Below are 25,760 nucleotides of genomic sequence, written 5' to 3' on the forward strand. Positions count from 1 at the left end.
GGTTACAGTGTTGTCAGATTGTCACTTTGCAACATTCTTTTTCTGCCGAATGTACTCGCCGGACCAAACTTTGTAACAGACATTTTTTTATCGCTGACATGTGAGGAGTCGCGCTGCGAAGCCCGAGTGCGCGAATTTCGCTGTAAAAAGCTAGTTTAACGTAAAATTATTGAAAGCTGGCAGTTACGATAGAACGATCTTTTCATTCGCGGTAGTTTCCTGTAAGAAATAAAAATTTTAGCATACTGGACGAATAGAGGAATGTAGTTGAATGTGTGAGTGTGTGTGTGGGTGTGTGTGTGTGTGTGTGAGGCGGGGACTGGAGGGGGGGGAGGTTCAGTTGAAAAGTGCTGCATGGTGAGGGGTAGGTGTGTGGAGGGAGGGGAGAGGGCTGGAAGTGTTCTCCTATTACCGGGCTGCGCGTATGCAACAGCATGCGCCGTCGGTGTATTTTTTAATGACCGCCGCTGACATATTTCCGCACCGCAGAGAGGCGTTTGTGGTTAAATGAAAAGGCAATTACCGTGGAATTGGCAGATTTATTCCTCCGGCGCTAATGTCCCCGTTTTTAATTACATTTGCCGAACAATAGTCTTTCGCGGTATTCAGCCGCAGGTTGATGGAATGGATGCCGCACTCAGCTTACGGGAAATTGTCACACAGGACAGCAGTTAGCCACCGGAGGGTACTTCGACACCGCTGTATGAACGAAAGAACAAAGGTGTTTTCTGAAGTGAAGGGATGGGGTAACTTATAGCTACCATTGTCTTGTTAGGGACTGGGTGTTGTGTTGTCCTAATCATCATCATTTCATCCCCATCGACGCGCAGGTCGCCGAAGTGGCGTCAAATCGAAAGACCTGTACCAGGCGAACGGTCTACCCGACGGGAGGCCCTAGCCACACGACATTTCCATTTCCATTTTTCTGCTATCATCCAAGCAACTATGGGATTTCTAGTACGAGTAGCGTTCAATAAGTAATGCAACACTTTTTTCTCGCACAATTTCGGTAGATAAAATTCGGAGGCTGTTGTGGGGCATCGTGGAATATCCGCGCTTCAGCGCCTATAGTTTCAAGAAGTTCCTATTGGTAGGAGGGCTATTAATAGCCTCCAAAATGGTCTCTGTAACGGAGGTACGTTCCAAGCAGAGAGCTGTCATTGAGCTTCTTTTGGAGGAAAACCAGAGCACCGCAGATATTCGTGGGCGCCTGCAGAAAGTCTACGGAGGCCTGACAGTGAACAAAAGCACGGTGAGTCGTTGGGCGAGGGTCTGTCATCATTGCAAATTCGCGCAAATCCGTCCGATCTCCCGTGTGCCAGCCAGCCGCACACAGCTGTGATTCCTGCATGTTGGAACATGCGGACCGATGTGACTGACGGATCACAATCAAAAATCTCACTGGTCAACTGGATGTCTCTATTGGTAGTGCTGACACGCTCGTCCACCAATTGGGGTACTTAAAGGTGTATGCCCGCTGGGTTTCTCGCCGCCTAACAAAATACCATAAAGAGTAACGAAGGACTATTTTTGAGGAACCGCTTGCGCGTTACAAGGCTCATAGTGACAATTTCTTGTAGAATATCGTCACAGGCGATGAAACATGGGTTCAACACTTCGAACCGGAAACAAAACAGCAATCTACACTCATGCTCATGAATTACGGATAATGCTGATACATGGTGAAACAACGCTCTGGTAGGCAGTTTGCGGGTTTAAATCACCTCGGGGTATGACCATGCGGTACATTCGACCTGCAGTCGTCGCACGGTGGCGCCGGCAGCAGTCCACATACGCAGAGATTTGTTGGTGCATGTCAGAGTACGGTGCAGCGAGTAAGTGTACAGACGTTTTCAGACGTGCTAATGGTGACTTTGTGTTGAAAATGGCTCAAAGAACACACACTGATGACGTTATGAGTGGTAGAATGCTACGGTGACCGGAGGCCGGTCAAACACAGCAAGTCGTAGCACGGGCCCTCTATGTGCCACAAAGTGTCACATCAAGATTATGGCAACGATTCCAGGAGACAGTACACGTGTCCAGGCACTACACTATCGGACGTCCACATTGTACAACACCACAGGAAGACCGATATATCACCATCACTGCCCGCAGACGGCCACGGAATACTGCAGGTAGCCTTGCTTGGGGCCTTACCACAGCCACTGGAACAGTTGTATCCAGACACACAGTCTACAGACGACTAAACAGAAACGGTTTATTCGCCCCGAGACCTGCAAGGTGCATTCCACTGAACTGTTGGTCACAGGAGAGCCCGTAAAGCCTGGTGTCAAAAACACAGTACATGATCATTGGAACAGTGGTCCCAGTTTATGTTCACGGACGATTCCTGGTATAATCTGAACAGTGTTTCTCGCCGGGTTGTCATCTGGTATGAACCAGGAACCAGATACCAACCCCTTAATGTCCTTGAAAGGGACGTGTATGGAGGTCGTGGTTTGATGATGTGAGGTGGGATTACGATTGGTACACGTACACCCCTGCATGTCTTTGTCAGAGGAACGGTAACAGGTCAAGTGTATCGGAACGTCATTTTGCACCGGTATGTCCGGTTTTTCAGGGGTGCAATGGGTCCCTCCTGATGGATGATAACGCACGGCCCCACCGAGTTTCCATCGTGGGGGAGTACCTTGAAACAGAAGATATCAGGCGAATGGAGTGGCCTGCCAGTTCTCCAGACCCAAACCCCATCGAGCACGTCTGGGATGCTCTCAGTTGACGTATCGCTGCAAGTCTTCAAACCCCTAGGACACTTCAGGAGCTCCGACAGGCGCTGGTGCAAGAATGGGAGGCTATACCGCAGAAGCTGCTCGACCACCTGATCCAGAGTATGCCAACCCGTTGTGCAGCCTGTGTACGTGTGCATGGTGATCATATCCCACACTGATGTCGGGGTATATGCGCAGGAAACAGTGGCCTTTTTTTAGCACGTGTGTTTCGGGACGGTTTTCTCAACTTATCGCCAATACCGTGTACTTACAGATCTATGTCGTGTGTGTTGTGGTTGGCAGGAAGCCGAAAGGCACGCGTTTTACCTCACACAGGCTGGCGTGAGGTCTGGAACAGGACAAGGAAATTAGAATTTAGAAAAAACGGACGTAGCTGGTGGAATACTTAACTTTAATCCATTAATGGTGAACTTCGCTCTTGACTGTACACGATGCAGTATCAATAGTAACTGGTAATGGCGCCTTGCTAGGTCGTAGCAAATGACGTAGCTGAAGGCTATGCTAACTATCGTCTCGGCAAATGAGAGCGGATTTTGTCAGTGAACCATCGCTAGCAAAGTCGGCTGTACAACTGGGGCGAGTGCTAGGAAGTCTCTCTAGTCCTGCCGTGTGGAGGCGCTTGGTCTGCAATCACTGATAGTGGCGACACGCGGGTCCGACGTATACTAACGGACCGCGGCCTATTTAAAGGCTACCACCTAGCAAGTGTGGTGTTTGGCGGTGACACCACAGTGTGTGTTCACTATGTGCCTATGCTATTAACGCCAGTTTTGTGTAGTTCCACGTTGTGAGACACCACATTCTGCAATTATCCTTACTTTATGAGCACGAGTGTATATGGTGGTGCCACTCCACATCTCCGAAGAAAAAATTCAAAGCCGCTACCTCAGCCGGTAAAGTCCTGGCGATCGTCTTCTGGGACTCCGATGGGGCTATTTTGTTAGATGCCCTCTCTCATGGTGCAACGGTCAACTCCGAAGTGTATTGTGCTAGACTCAGGAAACTGGAGAAACGACTTCAGCGTGTTCACCGCCACAAATATGCAAAGGAAATTCTCCTTCTCCATGACAACGCAAAGCGCCATACAAGTCTGCTCACCCGACAGGATCTCACAAAACTTCATTGGACTCAACCTCTTCCACCCTACAGCCCATATCTAGCACCTTGCGACTTCCATCTGTTTGGCCAGCAGTTCGTGGATGAGGGGAGGTTACTGATGCAGCAAGACGCTCGCCCCGACGTCAACGTATGCGGGCGCACAGGCTCTCCTAATAAGGAGATTATATTGAAAACAGGGTTTTTTAGCCAACAGAATGGGGAGTAGTATGTTGTTTTGGAATCCTGAATAAAACCAACCTGCTTCGAGAAAAAAATGCGTTGCGATACTTATTGAACGCCCCTTGTATATCTGTATCGCACTTCTTCACATCCGTAAGTGCCAAAACGCGAACTGTGCGAACTAGTACACGAATTCTCAACAAGGTTGATTTAACGCAGTGGGATGTTAAGTAGGTCGATCACGGAAACGATGGACTTACACTTTACGAATACGGGACAGACATATGCGCAATCCTTAAATGTAAGAAAACGACGACCTCGAATTTCCGTCCGGCTGTCTTGATTTAGGTTTAACGCACTTTTCCCAAACTGATTAAGGGGAACACAGATAGGGTTTACTGTTCCGTTGATGACGTGGTCGTTAGAGACGGAGCGTCTCTCGGATGAGACCAGGAGGTGGAGGAAATCGGTCGTGTCCTTTTCAGTGGAATCCTCCCACCATTATCATTCACAGATTTAAGGCGATTACGGAAAGTCCAAATTATTCTTCCAGAATGCGAGTTTTGGCTCTTAACTACTATGGCATCTCTCTGAAGCACTCGATAAATGAAGTAGCGTACTGATCAGAGGCTTTACCAGCAGCAGAATATGCTCCAGTATCAGTCCCAAGGAACGAGGTATTTAGGTGGAACATAGGATCGACAGATTGAATAATTTATCTAACAGTATAACGGGAGCATGCCAAATACCGCGAATGTGTGGTGGTGATGATGATGCTGCTGATGATGATTATGGTGATGACGACGACGTCATCGACGACAACGATGATGATGATGTATCAAATGTGTTAATGTGTTAAATGACACTTTACAAATTGTCTTTTCGCTTTTCTCTGGATATTAAATGTGCCATAAGCTGCAGTACTCACTGGAATACTGGAAGGGCTGGCCGTCGCTCCAGTGGAAGTCCCCCTCCAGCGTGCGGTCGGTGGCGCCTATCCAGTAGGCCACGTCAGCGTCCTCGCTGCACACACAAACAAAAACATGCCACGTTACTACTTTGTCAGCATAAAGTGAAAAACGCTTTCACCTCCTCTGTTTTGCTTCACTCGAGCCACACATGGTGAACATTCGTTCGTTTTTTTTTCCCCTCCGTGAATAGGAATACTTTTCCGCTTATAGATCGATGGTCCGCGAAAGTGGACCTTCTAAAAACGGTGTGAAGCACATTGCAAGGTACTATTCGTGCTAGTTTATAGCAGTTCTTTCGCGGACAATGATTACTTATACACATAGAAAAGGTATGTAAATAATTGTTGTGCTAATTACTAGGCTGAGAATATATATTTTTCCTAACGATCTCCAAAAATCTAGATACTGAGAATTAGTTCAGACGTGTATAAATTTTGTTCGTTACTATGTAAAAACTCATTTTCTGTAGATCCTCGAACGTGGACCTCAGGTTGTAATGCATATTCGCTACTATTAATTTGATCTTCGATAATGGAATACTGAAATAACTTATTTCTATACTCTACAGAAATGCATGAAATATTGACTGATGAGGAACTAGAAGCTCTTTTTAATGACAAAATCCGGAATTATCTAATTGCGAGGATGACGAATTCTTGTTTTTGACTGAAGACTGGTCCCGTTGAGCCTGGTGAAACTCGCTGGTAAACAATAATAACGTGAAGATGTCGTGCCAATAACTGGGAGAAAGAGGACATCCTTGCACAGTGAATTCCTCTGATAGTGAAGATGAAAATGCTATAGCAAATATAGATAAAATGCCAAGAAGAGCTCTGTTGCAACCAGTTTCAGAAGTAAGGTTTTAAGAGTAGTTTTAGTGCATCAACAAAAACCTGCATTGGAAGTCATTTACTTCAAACCCAGTTTTATGTGTGCATTAGCATATACAATTTGCTACACACACACACACACACACACACACACACACACACACACACACACACACATTGCAAACAGAAAATTGAACTGAATTTAGTGTTGGGACAGCAACAGCCACAAATTTACTTTCAGTTCCTTTATTCATAGGGTACCGTTACCAGTTTCGAATCGTTGCGATTCACCCTCAAACTGTTTACACGCTTTTTTATGCCATGTGGTGTGTTTTTTACAGATTAATTGTCCTAAAATATAAATAATACATAATTATAAAGACGCCACACACAGATGGTTGCGTTACAGATTTTCGTTGCATGTGACGTACGTGAAATGTCGGTTTGGAGTGTTTATTTTCATAACATTCGTCCAACAGATGTGAATACATTCCCGGTGCATTCTTGTTGTTGCACACGTAAATTTTCCTCTCTGAACACTTTAAATTTGTCATTGAGAAGATTTCTACCATGCACTACATGTTTTGATATATACAATCAAAGATGCTATGATATATTGTAATATTTGACGATGATGTCCTATGTTTAGAAAGGATCATATATCCATTTACGCAACTGTAATGCCTTTTACACTAGTACAGAGACATTGATTTTTTGAGTTGATATTGTTACATTAATTATAAAGTGTTTATATATGAGCCGTGTATCGACTCGTGCTACACCTTGTGTTTAGATTGCATTGGTTTTCCTTTTCTTTCCCTGATATGTTTGTTTGATATGTTGTCTGTCATTAAGTGTCTGCTTGGTTGTCTTTTCCCTCTGCTATCGATATCTGCGTTTTTGCTTCCCTGAAACTGCTATGGAGGAAGTGAGATCTTTGACCAGTTGTGACCTCCTGTGGTGGCGCGGAAGTAGGGGCGTTGCACGCAGAGAGAGTGTGGTGGACACGGGAGGGCAGTGTGGCTCTCCAGCGCGAAGCAGGCGTGGTCGGTTGTACCGAGTCGCCACGTGATGTATGTCGGCTGTGTGTAACAAGATGGTCGAGTAGATGGAAGAGCTCCCCGCGTGTTGGTTGTATTCAGAACCGCCCCACGAGTAGTTGCTGTTCATTTCGCCTTGGTGGGGCGGTAACAAGCTTCTTTAAATCCCCCATTTCAACACTGGAGTTTAAAAGGAGACGCCTAACATGAAGGAGCGGTCACTACCCGTCAACGTTGCAAAGAAGACGTGATCTCCAGTGACGGAGCGTGTTGTCACGTGAAAGTGGCGCTTTGGGTACGCTGGCGACGCGTGCACGGTCGGATATGTGGATCCTTGCCATCGGAGGTCGTGTACTGCCTGTTCGAGCATAATTGCACGTTAAGTTTGTGGAAGGTTTAATCATAAAGTAATAATTTTGTGTAACCAGCGTCTCTTCTGCCTTGTGGCCTCCGGCGACCGGGTTTCCTGTCCCCAGCACTGGTGTAATTAGTGATCTTTCCTCCTCCTCTCGTTACTGTCCGATGGGAGGTGTAGTTTTGGCAGTTTAATTGTTTCGCTACTCTGTCGTGTGTTATGAGTAAATTCATGCTTCTTTTTGGTTGATCATGTGGTCGCTCACTCAGGACTGTGTGGTGTAATGTTTCCTTGCACGAGGTTAGCTCTAAGTTAAGCCATCTTATAACAAGTTTTCGCTGGCTAAAAGTCGGTGCAGTGACCAGCCTGAGAGTGGCAATTGTGTTTACGGGCGTATTTAAATTGGTCAGTATTCTGCCTATCCTGAGCATCCCTGAGTGGGTGATTTGTGGTCGCCTTACATGGGGCCGTCATATCTGTTTAGTTCAGATGATATTCCAGGACACTTTTTGTGGTGTCACCGCCAGACACCACACTTGCTAGGTGGTAGTTTTAAATCGGTCTCGGTCCATTAGTACATGTCGGACCCGCGTGTCGCCACTGTTAGTGATCGCAGACCGAGCGCCACCACACGGCAGGTCTCGAGAGACGGACTAGCACCCGCCCCAGTTGTACGGACGACTTTGCTAGCGACTACACTGACGAAGCCTCGCTCCTTTGCCGAGCAGATAGTTAGAATAGCCTTCAGCTAAGTCCATGGCTACGACCTAGCAAGGCGCCATTAGCCTTACATAGCTTGTATCTAAAGAGTCTCACTTGTATCGCCACAATCTCCAGATGTAAACAAGGATGGATTAAAGTTAAGTATTCCAGAAGCTACGTACTTTTCTTTATAGCATTCATTACGTATCCTGTTTCAGACCTCACGCCATCCTTCGTGAACTTATAGCGTGCATTGCGGTCCCCTCAAACCACACTGTGTCGGCACTTCTGGCGACACATCACTTTTGTTTAAAAAAAATTTTAAATTCCTCCAAGTTTGTCAGTTCCTTTTATTGCCATGAATTGTATTTGTTGAGACCTGTTTAATTTTTTTAATGGCGGTGTTGGTAGCTTCACTACCTCACCGTACTTTATTAACAAAGTTCTGTATTTCCTTTTGTAGCCTGTTTGCTAATGTTCTTTAAATTTTTTAAAATTGTTGTATTGCTATAAATTACTTTGATTGGCGTTAGTGGCGTGTTTTAAAAGGTAGTTTATTGCCGTACTGCTAGCTTCTGTGGTTTTTTAAAAAAAATTTCTTAGTTATTGTATTGCTATAAATTACTTGATTGCCGTTAGTGGCGTGTTTGAAAGGCTGTTATTGCCGTACTGCTAGTTTCTGTAAGATAGCAAATTTATATGGTACTATAATTTTCATGATGCTAAATGTAATTAAATAATGTACTATTATATATATTAAAAAACTCTTTATAATTAATGTAACAATATCAACCAAAAAATAAATGTTTCTGTACTAGTGTAAAAGGCATTACAGTTGCGTAAATGAATATATGATCCTTTATAAGCATAGGACATCATCGTCAAATATTACAATATATCATAGCATCGTCGGTATTCATATGTTTGTAAGCTCTTTGTATAAATCAAAACATGTGGTGCATGGTAGAAATCTTCTCAGTGACAAATCTAAAGTGTTCAGTGAGGAAAATTTACGTGTGCAACAATAAGAATGCACCTGGAATGTATTCACATCTCTTGGACGAATGTTATAAAAAAAAAAAAAAAAATACACTCCAAACCGACATTTCACGTAAGTCACATGCAACGAAAATCTGTAACGCAACCATCTATGTGCGGCGTGTTTATAATTATGTATTATTTATATTTTAGGACAATTAACCTGTAAAAAACACACCACATGGCATACAGAAAGCGTGTAAACAGTCTGAGGATGAATCACAACGATTCGAAACTGGTAACGGTACCCTTTGAATAAAGGAACTGAAAGTAAATCTGTGTCTGGTTTCTGTCCCAACACCATGAACATTTGTCTTCAAACAACAGCCACGGTCTCCATCATGTCATCATATGACAAATTTGCAAATAGACTAGTACGTTTTCACGTTAAGTGAGACTTGACGTCAACATATGTGGACCACGATTTGTGCCTTAATGAATCATCAAAAATATTTCATTTGCATTTGTGTCGTGCTTGTATATTAGTTTGGTGGACAACGTGAAAAGAAAAATTTCCTTCCAATTCTTTTATCTCACGAGTGAAGAGGTTAATGTTAATACTATGGAATGTGGTAGAGTATATCCGACACTGACGCCTATGTAGCGAGCAAGACCAAAGTGCTCAGTACTGCACCCCACTCGAATTGAAACGTATCGCCTGCCAAAGACGCCACACATGCGGAGGACTTCACTGTTCGTAACAACTGCGATGAGAATTTTCGAACCTGAGTGCGCCTATCATGGAGCAAGTTCTCCTCGAGTGTCTTCAGCAAAGCAGGGACAGGCTGGCTCCCATTAAACAACGACAGAGTGCTCTGGAGGATTCCTTCTGGCGATCTCCGTATTGACTTTTATGTCAGAATGCCGCCATTCTGTTAAAAACCTTGTTTTAAAATATACCTTTGTACTACGTTAGACATTGACACGATATCGGTTTGAAAGCAGGTTGAAACTTGTGTCGTACAGAGCTCCCATCAACCAACCTCGCACTAGGTGAATATCTGCCGTCAATGGCATGTAGTGTCCTATAGGTACAAGTTTTATAGCTAAAAAATACACAGTACAAACTTAAGGGTGTGCAGTAAAGTTCTAGAGTCGGTTTTGTAATTTTTTAGTTATTTTATCGAAAATAATCATGAATATCGTTTCCAAAATCGAGCGTCATCCTTGTCTGACCCGCTCAACGAGGAGTAGACGAGTAGAAACTGTATCTTCAGCGACTACACTAATAACGTGCTTAGTGAAGTAGCGGATCCGTCTCGTCAACCCATTCATTCTTCTTTTGGTCTACTTAGGAGGGGGTTCAGATGTTTCAAAAATTGTGTTCCTTAGAGAATCATCAAGAATTGCAGTTTTCTCGCGTATATGGCGGTATATGATACATAGAAAATCATCGTATAGACTAGCATTGAACAAGTGTCACAAGACGTGCAACCACTCGCATCAGGAGTGGGTGACAGATTGACAGATTTACGGAGTCTAATCCGTGGTTGTAAATCTCGCCAGAGTCCAAGACTCCAAGACAACGAGTCACGCAATTCCCATGTTTTTTTTTTTTTCAACTTTGTTGGTGAGGCGCTGCCAAACGGCTGGACTTTAAACACGCTCCGAAACGATTTTACGATGTATATATGGAGTGGAAAGCACTTTCAGAATGCAAATGACATATTTTAAAGCTTATTGCGGTGCTATAAATATGGAAAAGCTTTTTATAGTCTGGGATTAAACTTTTTCAAACAGTGTGGTATAGATAACAGAGAGAAATGGAAACCCACTGTCTTTCTTCAAAGCGAATCAGTACAGAGCGTACTGACAGAATTGTGTAGGAAATAAAATCGGGAAAGATGCAAGGCAAGGCAAGGATGTTCACTGTCGCCACTAATGCTTATTTTGTACACTGAAAAGGCAACGAGGCACGTAAAGTATTCTGATTGTTTTTCAAAGACGGAAAAATTAGCACAGTTCAATGCACTGATGATGCAGTAGTGATAGCCGAAAGTGATCAGAAATTGGGTTTTATGCTAAATGTAATGGAACATGTGCATCAGACGTGGACATGATAGAGGACTTAATGTTACAGACAGGATAGAGGATCTTGAAGAGATACACAAAATTGATACCTGGGAAGCAGAATAGATAAACATGATAGGCGTAAGGTTTAAAGAAACGACTTCCCAACAGGGCTTTTGTAAGAAGATGTAGAGGCTAACGTGCGACAGTGTTAAGAAACTCGTACCTAGTTTTTAATTATTACAATATGTCTGAAATCCACAAAGAAACTCGCGAAACGTACTACAATCGGTGCAAAGCATTAGAAAGTATGTGAAAAACACAAGGATATACTCGTAATTAATTCATTTTGAACTTAAACACTTCAGGTTACAATTCATTTCTTATCTTAAGGGGAAAAGGTATCTTGTATCTCCTCCATGTTAAACTGACAGTTTTCAGTGTACCTTTTCTCAGGAAGTGCTAACAGAACAGTACTGAAAATTTTTTCACATACATTTAAACTGTTTGCTAACGATCTGACATTTTTCAGGACTAGTACATTAAATTTATAATTTTTAAAAATGTTCCATTTTTCGGGCAAATTTTTAAAATAAAAAAGACCATACGTTCCTTTGTAATATAGCTAGAAAGCCAAAAAATATCACTTCTTGCATGTGCACAACGGCAGCTGACTATTAGAATTTCGTTGCTCTGAGATAGATGGTTTCAGAGCAAAGGTACATTAGGCTACAAAAAACAGAAGTTACTGGAATTTTATTTCAAAGTTTTATTGCACTTACGAAGTCATTCCTGATACGTACTCTTCATTTAAATTTACGGCTTCCCTCACTGTATCTGCTATAAATTACCATGCCACTGATTTGCAAGCAGCATGAAGTGAAGAATTATATTTCTGAATTTTTTTGCAGGCCATACACAGACTGTATATTGTTTTCACTATATTCACTGTTTTCTTTCTTCCATGTCCTTCAGATCTTTTCTTGATAATTTTGGAGGTCGATCTCAGCATTTTTTGCTCAGAAGCAAAAAAAAAGCACTTCTTGCTTTATTACTACAGGAAACAATTGAATGCTAGACAATAAACAATGTAGCTAACGAAACTTCCTGGCAGATTAAAACTGTGTGCCGGACCGAGACTCGAACTCGGGACCTTTGCCTTTCGCGGGTAAATGCTCTACCAACTGAGCTACCAAAGCACGACTCACGCCCCGTCTTCACAGCTTTACTTCTGCCAGTACCTCGACTCCTCAGCCTCAGTTGGTAGAGCACTTGCCCGCGAAAGGCAAAGGTCCAGAGTTCGAGTCTCGGTCCGGCACACAGAATTAATATGCCAGGAAGTTTCATGTCAGCGCACACTCCGCAGCAGAGTGAAAATCTCATTCTGGAATGTAGCTAACGACTGCTGTCTCAAATCAACGGAAAAAAATACGCCTAGCCTTATAAATAAAAAGAAGTGAAGTGATGGAGCAACCATTAGGCTTGCTAACATTGCAAGCTGACATTTAAATTGACGTTTGGGAGCTTTAAATAAGGATCTGGCCCAAAATACTATTTTATTCGCACGAAGCAGACTTTAAACCTTCATAACCATCAGTAAAAAGAAATTTCACATTTTCATAATTTTCAAGGTACCTGCTGCCCGAAAATGTTTTTCGATGAAACGATTACATTGCGCTCAGATTTCATTAATATATGTCCACATTAGCAGAAGGTGGGACGTTAGTTTAATTTCGTTTTCCTATTCTTATTGGAAAACTCACCGCCCAAATTAGTGAATGGGAAATATGGAAGTAACAGCATTACAACAGCAATTTTCAGTTTATATTATGCCATTATTTTGTTACTACAGACTAGCCGCTTGGAGCGTTAGCGTCGCTGCCGGTGTCAAAATGCTGTATTTTTTACCTTGTAGAACTTCGCAGCTGTATGTCATAGGCAGTGTTTCCACCGCGGCCATCCCTCTTCGGCTCGGAACTGCTGCGTTAGAAATAAACATTACAACTCATTACAACTGTCACGTCTTACGGTGGCCACAGCGTTCCGGTACCAGACCTGTGTCGAACAGAAGCGTCATGTAAAGAGGTTGTCAGAAATATCTCTCTATTTGTTATGAAGTATGCTGGAGTAGAAAAAATTTTCGCCCCGATGCACTCAAAGAACGGATTCTCTATACAGGAATCAGTGCATGCACTGGCGTCAAACGTTCCGTATCAGGACCTGGAAAATGCTCAATTCGAAGGTCTGTTCTCTAGAGATTTAGCGTGTGCAACGAAAACAGAAGTAGAAATTCATATATCCTTATCGGCGGCACCACGTTTTGCCCTGTCTCTGTCCCATTCGCGTTACACGACTCTGTGACACGCTGCCGGCCGTTCTGGCTTAGCGGTTCTAGACGCTTCTGTCTGGAACTGCCTGCTGCTACGGTCGCAGGTTCGAATCCTGCCTCGGGCATGGATGTGTGTGATTTCCTTAGGTTAGTTAGGTTTACGTAGTTCTAAGACTAGGGGACTGATGATCTCAGATGTTAAGACCCATAGCGCTTAGAGCCATTTGAACCATTTGGTAGATTCGTATCGATAATATCAAGTCGTTTCAGCCATGTTTATTTTTGCCATAAAAGAAATGTCACGTCACGACAGACATCCACTTGTTCTGATTTTTTTATTTATTTGTCTTTTGGCTTTGGCCAGCAACGACCATAAAGCCAATAGTAGTTACAAATGTGCCATATTTACATAACTGCAATATCCACGGTAGAACAATAAAGAGAATTTGATGAATACACATAAGTTCTTAATGTAAAATAAAAAAGAAACATTTAAAGACGAACAGTAGACAGCCAGAAATATTTACAACAGTGCCAAGATAACGATAGTGCAATTTTCACAATGGAACAATGCTAAGAGTATGAAGCACAGAGATGAATTAGTTATATGAATTACAAAACACAAAATTACGACACTGGGTTCGAAATGAGTCGGCTCCAGAGGAGAATTACACTCACAGTAACCTATAACTGAAAGCTGGATAACGGCGCTGTTTACAGAGAAAAGTTCGTAATGCAAAGTGTAAAAACACAAACAGACTTTCCAGCATTTGAACCAGGCTGGTTCCATAGTAAGACAAGATCCACAAAACTTATAGGTCAAAGCTGGATAATGGCGTCTTTTAAATAGCTCGCGAGCAAAGAGTATGTACATACACTCCTGGAAATGGAAAAAAGAACACATTGACACCGGTGTGTCAGACCCACCATACTTGCTCCGGACACTGCGAGAGGGCTGTACAAGCAATGATCACACGCACGGCACAGCGGACACACCAGGAACCGCGGTGTTGGCCGTCGAATGGCGCTAGCTGCGCAGCATTTGTGCACCGCCGCCGTCAGTGTCAGCCAGTTTGCCGTGGCATACGGAGCTCCATCGCAGTCTTTAACACTGGTAGCATGCCGCGACAGCGTGGACGTGAACCGTATGTGCAGTTGACGGACTTTGAGCGAGGGCGTACAGTGGGCATGCGGGAGGCCGGGTGGACGTACCGCCGAATTGCTCAACACGTGGGGCGTGAGGTCTCCACAGTACATCGATGTTGTCGGCAGTGGTCGGCGGAAGGTGCACGTGCCCGTCGACCTGGGACCGGACCGCAGCGACGCACGGATGCACGCCAAGACCGTAGGATCCTACGCAGTGCCGTAGGGGACCGCACCGCCACTTCCCAGTAAATTAGGGACACTGTTGCTCCTGGGGTATCGGCGAGGACCATTCGCAACCGTCTCCATGAAGCTAGGCTACGGTCCCGCACACCGTGAGGCCGTCTTCCGCTCACGCCCCAACATCGTGCAGCCCGCCTCCAGTGGTGTCGCGACAGGCGTGAATGGAGGGACGAATGGAGACGTGTCGTCTTCAGCGATGAGAGTCGCTTCTGCCTTGGTGCCAATGATGGTCGTATGCGTGTTTGGCGCCGTGCAGGTGAACGCCACAATCAGGACTGCATACGACCGAGGCACACAGGGCCAACACCCGGCATCATGGTGTGGGGAGCGATCTCCTACACTGGCCGTACACCACTGGTGATCGTCGAGGGGACACTGAATAGTGCACGGTACATCCAAACCGTCATCGAACCCATCGTTCTACCATTCCTAGACCGGCAAGGGAACTTGCTGTTCCAACAGAACAATGCACGTCCGCATGTATCCCGTGCCACCCATCGTGCTCTAGAAGGTGTAAGTCAACTACCCTGGCCAGCAAGATCTCCGGATCTGTCCCCCATTGAGCATGTTTGGGACTGGATGAAGCGTCGTCTCACGCGGTCTGCACGTCCAGCACGAACGCTGGTCCAACTGAGGCGCCAGGTGGAAATGGCATGGCAAGCCGTTCCACAGGACTACATCCAGCATCTCTACGATCGTCTCCATGGGAGAATAGCAGCCTGCATTGCTGCGAAAGGTGGATATACACTGTACTAGTGCCGACATTGTGCATGCTCTGTTGCCTGTGTCTATGTGCCTGTGGTTCTGTCAGTGTGATCATGTGATGTATCTGACCCCAGGAATGTGTCAATAAAGTTTCCCCTTCCTGGGACAATGAATTCACGGTGTTCTTATTTCAATTTCCAGGAGTGTATATAGAACCAGGGAATTAAAGCAGTTGCACCTGTTGGGAGGGGGTAGCCTTACACAACGGGGTTTTTGTACCGGACCGCCTGTATGGCCGAGTATGTGGCACACGCCAGTATGACGTCGTTCAAATCCGCCACGCCGTTGCGTCTTGATCATAGTGTCGAGAAGCGATGATTTTCAACTGGTATAGGTGGGCGGGGTAGCACCCGTGTCCCAGCCTTATGCGGATGCTAGGGGGTCACATGACATCTGCTAAGCTTTACCGAGGTGAACCATGGTTGAATTTCGGCTGTATGGCCACCAGGTGACCGCTCTTATATTGCTGGTAAGTGTGATATTCACAATTCCTATCGTGATAAGCAGCTTGCTTGAGCGTCTAGTTGAAATTCATATACGGGATTGGTGTTGGGTGAAACTGTCCTTCCGTAACGGTCCTTTTAGCGAGGCGGTCAACAGTGTCATTGCGGAAAAAGCCTCTATAACCTTTTACACACAGTAAGCGAACGTCAATACCTAACGTCCGCACTTCTAGAATGGTGCAAATGGCTCTGAGCACTATGGGACTAAACTTCTGAGGTCATCAGTCCCCTAGAACTTAGAACTACTTAAACCTAACTAATCTAAGGACATCACACACATCCATGCCCGAGGCAGGATTCGAACCTGCGACCGTAGCGGTCGCGCGGTTCCAGACTGTAGCGCCTAGAACCGCTCGGCCACTCAGGCCGGCCCGCACTTCTAGTAAGGTCTCCAGGACATCCCGGAATATCTGTTAATCTGTTCATAAAACCCCGGATGTTGTTGTTTCTGCAGCACACTTTGTGAGTTCGTGAGAATCAAAACGGACCAGAAATTCCGTTTGTCATAATAAATAGTCTCTCTGACGGCCAGTAACTCCGCCGTGTGGATAGACGATTTAGTCGTCAGTGCAAATATTTAATATGTGTTGTTAGAGGAGCCAAAGGAGGCGTATACCACCCCCACCTCGCCTTAGAGCCAATCGTATAGATTTAAGTATGCTTTGGCCAATGTCGTGTAAGAAAGTGTTGCAGGTTGTGATTAATATTCGTCCCTGTTTTTTAATCGGAGTCTTTGATTTCGTTCGGGGATCACGGTGTGCAGAACAAACTTTGGACACATCTTTTTCTTCTTCTAAATACTCTGGAGACAGTCTTCCATACTTTACTTGCAAATTTCTTTCTGCAAACGACATGCTATAATTCGCAACATTAACTTCCAAACCTCATATGGCCTAGACATGAAATCATCTTTCACTGTTGCATATGTAAAGTTACTTACATTTTTTAGCGTATATAAAAATAAAGACGTCGTTACTAATAATACCGTTCTTTTTTCTTCAAAGAAGGCAAACCACAAGTGGTTATTAATACCTCTTACGAAATTTCTGCAATCGCTCCGAAACAATTTTATTAATGAAACAATTTACTTTAGAAATTATTTCCTGTCATTAATAAACCGGAAATGGTTCGTTGATGCACCTGCATGTATAAAAATATTCACAGTGCAAAAATCTGGTAAGTAAGCGTAAACAGCTATGGAAAATATTTCAAGATAATTGAGAGTGTTAGGAGCTGCTTAATATTATTTAATGTACGCCTCGATATTAGGCGTGTGGCTTAATGGTATTCGATAATAAGTTACATTTGAAATCAGTTTTTACCTTCAAATGTGTTTGTTTGTGGATAACGGGACTACCGGATGGCGGAATGCGTTTCATTCCAAAGCCGGCGCTTCGGATCGAAGTTATTAAGGACGGGTAATATTTTTTAATTTTCATCTCCTGTCGGAAATAGTCTCTTAATGCTCCTCTGACTGTTTGTCTCCAAAGGCGAAAGCTGCGATTTTTAATCTCAGGGATTTAATTAAATTGGAAAAAATTCTCCATTTTTTTCCAACACATAGTAGAGATCAGATATTTTCACGACTGACGAGTTTCCTCTGTAGGGCACCGTGGTGTGTAAAAACAGCCTATTGTTATTGTTTGAAACATTTTTTTCGCTAGAACTGCAATTCAATTTTCAGCCATACTTAACGCAGTAGGTACACTATGAAGTCCAGAAATCGCATGAAGAATTCTCCACAAACGACAGGATGCAAAGTATTTGAGGATGATTTTGTCTTTCGAATTTATTTGGTGTGCTTTCTGTAAAAAGAACGATATGGAATTTTGTCAGCATATTTATCAGAAAATTAAGCATGAAGTGAGGTATTGCTGAAACATTAAATTATTTTCATGCACTGGAAAAAAGATAAACAGAAAGAAGGACCTTTGGCACAGTGGCCTATTTCAAGTTTTAAGTCTGGCATCAGTTCCTTCTTCTCACGTTTTCTGTAATAGACGACAAAACTAGTGAAGTTCTTGTAGCAACTATTCGAAGACCGGGAACGAGAAGCGGAGAGACAGATAAAAAAACAAATAAGTGAAACTCAAGTATCTGCTTCTAGAATGTATAACTGCATCATTGTAATGATACACATTTACACTCATAAGCCGACACATAATGACCACTGGTCACCGCAACGTTGGATGCAGCCTGGTGGCGTACATGTGACGCGGTAACGAAATTACGAATCTAAGCAGACACGGACAAGGGATCACCGTAGCCAAGATATGGGTTGCAAATGGGAAAATCCATTGAGATAATCGACTTTGACAAAGAACGGATTGCTATTACGCAGAGCCTATGGAGAAGTATCTCGAAAACGGCGAAGCTGATCGAATGTTCACGTGCTACTGTCGTGAACATCAACGAAAAGTGGTACAAGGCCAGTGAAACTACCAACAGGTGCTAAATAGTTGGATTCTGAGGTTTGTATGCCCTGTAAAGTAGTGCAGGTGGTGATTTGCGGCATCTCTGCCGAAAGAGCACAGTGTTCACATGCTGACCCAACGATATCGTCATTTACGATTGCAGGGGGCACTGGACCGGCGGGATTCGACCGTCGATCAATGGAAACTTGTCGGATTTTCGGGTGAATCACACGTTTGCCACACTAGGACGATGGTCGTCTCCACAAACGCCGTGATCGAGGCGGACGGCGGTTCGAAATGTGCAGCACGCCACAGACGCAGCCTGGTGGGATCAGTATTATGCTATGGGAGACAGTCTTCTGCCATTGCGTGGGACCTGTGGTAGTAATCGAAGACACGCTGACAGCTGCAAATCATAGGCATCCCTTTGTACTAGATGACTTCCCCGACGGCGACGTCATCTTTCAGCTGCATAACTGTCCTTCTCTCCGAACCAGAATCGTGCTACAATGATTTGAGAAGTATTAAAGTAAACTCTAGTTGATGTCTCGGCGACTAGATTCGCCTGATGTAGGGCCTATGGAACCCACCTGGGTCGCTACTGGTCACCATAACCGCGTACGCAGAACAGCGGCCCGTTATTTACGCAAAATACATGACCTGTGCGTAGAAACCTGTTGCCATAGATCTCCACAAACTTATCAACGAACTTTCGGATCCCTGATACGCAGAATCAGTGATATATTCCGGTCCAAAGGCGACAAACAAGATATTAAGCAGGTGGTCATAATGTTTTGGCTCATCGCTACATACTGGCACTTAGGGTTCAAATGGCTCTGATCACTATGGAACTTAACAGGTAAGGTCATCACTCCCCTAGACTTAGAACTACTTAAATCTGCCAAAGGACATCACACACATCCATGCCCGAGGCAGAATTCGAACCTGCGACCGTAGCAGGAGCGCGGTCCCAGACTGAAGCGCCTAGGATCGCCCGGCCACAACGGCCGCTGACATTTAGGAAACATTCGCCATGAATAACGAATATTCGTAGAGAATGTATGATGCTGTGATTCACGAATATCAGTTATGCCACAGTAAAACTGCTTGGCTTCAAAACAGACTAGTAAACTTTACATAAATGCTCATGTTATGTAGTTTGTGAGCGAAGAAGGGCGTGGTGTTACGAAGTCAGACTCGTAACAGCGAAAGAGAAGAAGAACAAAGAAGAAGAAAAAGACCGAAGACAGACGGTGAAAAATGAAGTGGAAAGAATATAGATGGCTGAAATGAAGAAATAACACCAAGACGAAAAGTATTATCACAACAGTAAGGAAAGAAACCTGATAAAAACGAATAGATACTATTTCTCACAACTGGTTGCATTGGGGAATCTTCTGTTGTCTGGCTAATTTGTCGTATTTCGCCAGATGTAGATTGTCAGTGGTTTGCTCGAAAAATAAGTTCAAAATGGGGTTGCGAATTCTAAATCTCGCCGAGTGCGAGAACCGTGCTTTGAACATGGAGAGGACTTTCTGGATGAACAGTGTTCGATACTGAAACACCATGTTCGCTACTAACTAAGATATTACCATATGGCGTATCGTCGCAAGTACGTAACTGGATCGATGAAGAAATAACTAATATAACCCAAAATGGTCTCCCCAGAGGATACCGCTTATCGAAGGCACCTTATGTGCCGGGCGGGATTGTCTCTGAGCTCTGAAGAAGCTGTGGGCTGTAACGGCGGTAGCGTAGCTTCTGGCAGGATCACCCATGCCGGATTGGCCCCAGCAGATGAGCCAGACGAAACTTTCTCGACATCGTAGGGCAGGAGGGATTCTAAAAATTAGATCGCCAACCCCTCTAGGGAAGCTAACCCCGAAGTGAAAGCCTGTTCCTCCATGTTGGAGATAGTGCTTGGGGCCGATACCCCTGCCTTGTAAAACGCCTATCATCGCGAATAATTTAACAAGGAATGCTAGACTGCCCTTACGAAAACGAATTCCGACAAGGAACAGGAATGTGGATATACCGGCACTTAAACTTGGAATATGGAAAGTGCTTACACTGCTGCATATAGGAGCTATGAATAGTACTGCAGAAGAGAGGGACACTAAGGTATGGAATGGGAGTTGTTGCACTTTAGGAAATCAGGTGGAAGGGGAAGGGTGAGATTCATAAGCATAAATTCTCCCTATATTATTCAGGCAAAAGACGAACGACAAAGGGATCTTGGAGTTGGGTTTGTAGTCTCTAAAGATATGTGCAGATCTGTCATTGCTATGACGGATGCCCATTTTACTCTGCGAATAAATTAAAGTCAGTAAGTACTTGTTTCCCAAGGAAAGATACCTACAAAAGGACCTGGAAAATACAAGGAACAATTACCTGATAAGGAAAATGTGCGCAATTTTCCAAGGGCTAATTCAGATTCAGACCATTATGTAGTAGGAGCCAAAATGAGGCAGAAACTTGCTGTGGCTGCAAAAGGAAATATTACCAGAGTAAAGAAACGGAATATAGAAGAACTGAAAGATACGTCTACTGTTTAAGAGTATCAGAACACAATGAGACAGGAGTTACAAACAAAATATGGTAAAGACGATATAGGCAAAGAATCGAATTGTATCAAAAATGCTATTCTGACAATAGCACATGAAATAATGGGGAAAACAAGGAGGCTTAGAAAGGAAGATTGATAGCATGATGAATGCGGACAGGCAGTGGAACAGAAAAGGGAATCAAGAGTGAAATGCTTACAGCGAAGTACATACTCAAATTAGGCATTACAAAAAGTCTTGTAAGAAAATTAAATAAGCAACTTAAGAATATAAATCGAAAATAACTGAATGTACGGGCAAAGAGGGAAATTTGCTGACAGATAAACAAGATGCTCTGGATAGATAGAGAGAATACTTCAAGGGATTTCTGGAGGACAGTCCTACCTGAAGTGTACAGCCACTCTATTGCACTGCAGATCCAGCGATAGAACAACCCACATTAGAGGAGGAACAGGAGGTAGTACAATGTCTAAAAAACTACAAAGCACCAGGAACTTATGAAATAACAGCAAAACTGTTGAAAAATAGAGGAACTGGTCTCCATAATTGAATCCACAAACTAATCAAGCTGATACAGGAATAGGAAAGAATCTCAGAAGAGTGGACCTTAGGGGTAGTCCACCAATCCATAAGAAAGGAGACAATACTTGTTGTTCGGATACCCTGCTGAGTGTAATTTATAAGAGTCTGTCGAGAACTGGTAGACAGTAAGCTGCTTGATATTTTATTTTCGTATGTAAGCTCATTTCGTCTTTATTGCCTTCATCAGTACAGATTATGACATCGTAATGCACATATGTCAATTTCGAATAAACTATTACTGCTGTCTGTAGTTGTTGGGTATAATATTTTTTTCAGTAACGTTTGAAAGTTGTTCGATAATTTTTTGTTGCACAAGTATTATAATAAACTTTTTATTATTTTGACAGTCGTAGAAACTTAAGTTTGACAACTAGTTGTTTACTCTGAGATATTTTCAAACAACTAACTGTCAAAGAAAGTGCTGCATTGCTAAAAATTATTTAAATAAACGCCGTCGATAGCCGAGAAGCACACGGAACTTGTTGCGATCCTCATTACAGTCATTATCGGTGCTATCAACGGATCTACGTTCGTGTGGTATCTTCTGCGTAAGGGACATGGCTACAGAAGACTCTACGTAAGTGAAAAGAACATTCGCCATGTGCCACCTGCAACTCCCGAGTGAAATGTCTGGCTGTTTAAGCCAGCCCCCATCATTATGTTGTCAACAGTAATGACGAATGGACATGTCGCATTACACTACGTTTTTTTTTTAACTTTTGAACCTTGTAACGTTCCAGCTATACACGTTGCTTTATTTCTCGAAGAAAATAGTAAATTCAAACTTAATGATAGGGTTATGAATAACAAACTGTTTCTTAATGTTGCAAGAAGAATGTTAACTAGCAAAAATAATTTAGTTAGTAATTCTGAAAAGAATTGTTTCACGTGAACTGAAATTAATACCTGAACTGATACACAGTTTCGCCTTCTGAGGAATGCAGTACGTGTGACACTGATGTGGATGCGGTTGTTGCACGGAGCCGTGACCCAAAGAGGAGAACATCCGCAACCCTTCTTTGGGACGAAGAAAGGAAGACTAATTTCACATCGTAATGGACAGTCGTTGTATTGTGTTCTTTCTGGAGAGACCGATGTATAAATGCGCCAGAGCTACGGCAGCTATGACGTATTTTTGAAAGGCTGCTAGTTATTTCAACGAGGGGCAGTGTCTGTAATAATATTCCGAGAACCTATTCTGTGTTTTTAATTCAGTGAATAGTGGTTTAATTTTACATCGTGAACTGAAATGATACTATTCTCATATTATTCTCAGTAATTTTAAACAATATAATTTTTTTTAAAAATCGCGTATTAAGCTGAGACAAACTTTTTCTCTTCAATTTATCAGTTGAAGAGAAGAAAATCCAAACGTTCCAAGTGCTATATTTTTCACAAAATGCATTTTGAGTGCTGTCATAATGCTGTGCTGTTGGTAGTACGTAGCACGTCCCTACACTTATTCCAAGTGCAAAATAAATGAAAATAAGGTTTCAAACATTCATTATTTGATGGTGTGTTGTCTTTGTGCCAAGCACTGCTTCCCTATGAAGTTCCAAGTGCCTTACGTCAGAGTCTTTAAGTCTCCTCCATTTAGTTGATGTGATGATTGTGTGGTAAGCTCAGTGCGTGTAACCTTATGTCTGTATCAATAAAAAGTCTTTGCAATGGAAGGGAATAATTTCGGTTTCAAAACTAGTAAAAAACTGTATACAAGAAAGGTACGCAAGGGTTTTCTTCCACAATAGTTACAAAAGACTGTTGAGTCGTCTGAAACTGTGGACTTATTCCACGTTCTTTTAATACATACAACCGACGTCTTGAATTTTAAAGATGATGCTGAAGCATTTTTGTCAATTCAGGCGCGTAAGATATCCAAATGCAGTACAATAAAAACCTGTCTCAAGTTCATCCACGTAGAATTGTTACTCCGATACAGAAGAATGGAAAAATGTCAGTGTATTCAAAAGAAGAAAGACGATAACTTCTATTTGCCATGCAGTACAGCATCTAAAAGACCAGCCACATTTATCAGTTGCACAACACAAAGACCTGTAGACGATGTTGCCATTTAATCCTCAACAGCGCGGTGAGTTCTGTAGCACACTTTACCCCAAGAAAGGAGTTCCGGAAGAAACAGAAGTCGCATTTAAAAGGTTTAGAAATGGTTTTGGCTGAGTATAGTTCTGCTAGTTAAAATGTTAACGCTGAATTTCTGAACTTTTATAATAACAAATAAAGTCTAGTGCCCGATTATTAACGGAACTTCAAACAAAAATATTTTTGTTGGCACTTAGAAATAGTTTCATGGTAGAATATCAGTTCCCTGCTGCAATGATAGCACTAAATTATTTATCATCTAATTTATATAATTACTTTTTGCGCTGATTAGCTGAGCAGGATTATTCCGTGGTATCTTAATATCTTCTCTTTTTTTTTATATAAGCGAATTGCCTACAAAAAGAGATATAGTGATTTTTTATTCTCCCGACAAATGTCAGATGTGGCACTTACCACGTTTGACATTTCCCCTCTTTGTTTGCTGTTATTTGGTTCGTCTAGTGGTGCCCACAGCGACCGAACGTTATTTAATGTAGTCAGATGCGAAATCTAGGACGCCTGTTGCGATTTTTGTAATAAATTAAATTTACCAGGGAATTTTTGTTCAAAAATGGCTCTGAGCACAATGGGACTCAACTACTGTGGTTATCAGTCCCCTAGAACTTAGAACTACTTAAACCTAACTAACCTAAGGACATCACACACATCCATGCCCGAGGCAGGATTGGAACCTGCGACCGTAGCAGTCGCACGGTTCCGGACTGCGCGCCTAGAACCGCGAGACCAGCGCGGCCGGCGGAATTTTTGTTTTAGGCCTCTTATGGCAGTAGTTCACCCAAGAAAAACTATAACAACTTAAATTTTACCGAACTTCGTGCTATGGATTGGAGACAAATCTTAAAATATTTTTAATCCTTCCGCTGCTATGGACGTGCTCCCTTCATTCTGTGCTGAGGTTGGCATCTGTTATGGCTATGCTGTCCGCTAAATTCTAGTGCCTGTGGTGAGAAACGGCGTTCCGACCGATATGGAATAGTATCATCCGATTTTTCGAAAACTATTAGGGGAAAAATTTGATTTTTGCACATATTACAGTCAGATATCATCACTCGATAAAGAATTAAGCAAAACATTGCACAAAATTTTAAAGAGTTAACAGAGGTGAAAATGCACTGCGTAAACAGTGCGTATGTTGATTTTCGCTCGTACATTGCAGTTAATGAATTGTAGATAAGAAATTTTATTTAAAACTGAGAGCAGAACGAGATCTCATTTTGTTCTCGAGTTATTGGGTTTTATATTCGACGGTCGCATGTGAAGATTCCTTTCACGTCCTTGGACATTACTAATCATCTGATCGTAACAACCTTCATATCTCACAAACGATTCAAGACGTCTCATAGTTTTTTTTTTTTTTTTTTTTTTTTTTGCAAATTATAGCACTCAGTGAAGCACACAGAATGATCAGCGAGAACATTATGATCACTTACTCAATAGACGCACGTCCACGTTTGGCACTGATAACAGCAGCGACCTGTAGTGGCGTGGAAGCAATGACACCTTGGTAGGTAGCTGGAGGGAGTTGGCATCACATCTGAACACACAAGTCACCTAATTCCCGTGAATTGCGGGGAGGCGGAGGTGAAGAGCTGTGACACGACGTTGAGTCACATCGCAGATGTGTAGGATCGGTTTCATATTGGCGAGTTGGGAGGCCAGCACTCGCCGCTGTGTTCCTCGAACACCAACATCACACCCATGGCCTTGTCACAGGCGCATTATTCTGTTGGAAGATGCCCCTGCCATTGGGAATCATGATCGTCATGAAGAGATGTACCTGGTCTGAAAGCAGTGTACGATACACCTTGGCCGTCACGGTGCCTTGCACGAGCTCCCCTGGATCGTCGATGCCCACTTGAATGTTCCCCAGAGCACAATGGAGCTGCCGCCGGCTTGTCTCAGTACAAGTGTGAAGCAAATAGTCCCCTGGAAGATGACGGATTCGCGCCTTCCCATCGGCATGATGAAGAAGGGATCGGGGTTCATCACACCATGCAACGCTCAATCACTGCGCCAACGTCCAGTGCCGATGGTCACGTGCCCGTTTCAGTCGTAGTTGCCGAGGCACATGCATGGGTCGTCGGCTGCGACAGCCTATCGTTAGAAGTGTTCAGTACAC

General features: G+C 43.3%; 1 protein-coding gene across 1 annotated transcript in view; it reads right to left on the reverse strand.

The window, feature by feature from the left end:
* Positions 1-25,760, reverse strand: part of LOC124788539 — a 573,870-nt gene that overhangs the window by 543,519 nt on the left and 4,591 nt on the right. The window contains exon 3 of the mRNA XM_047255809.1: positions 4,960-5,054. Within this exon, the coding sequence (XP_047111765.1) occupies positions 4,960-5,054 (95 nt within the window). The remainder of the gene's footprint in view (positions 1-4,959; positions 5,055-25,760) is intronic.

Source organism: Schistocerca piceifrons, chromosome 3 (genome assembly GCF_021461385.2).
Source record: "Schistocerca piceifrons isolate TAMUIC-IGC-003096 chromosome 3, iqSchPice1.1, whole genome shotgun sequence".
Lineage (NCBI taxonomy): Eukaryota > Metazoa > Arthropoda > Insecta > Orthoptera > Acrididae > Schistocerca > Schistocerca piceifrons.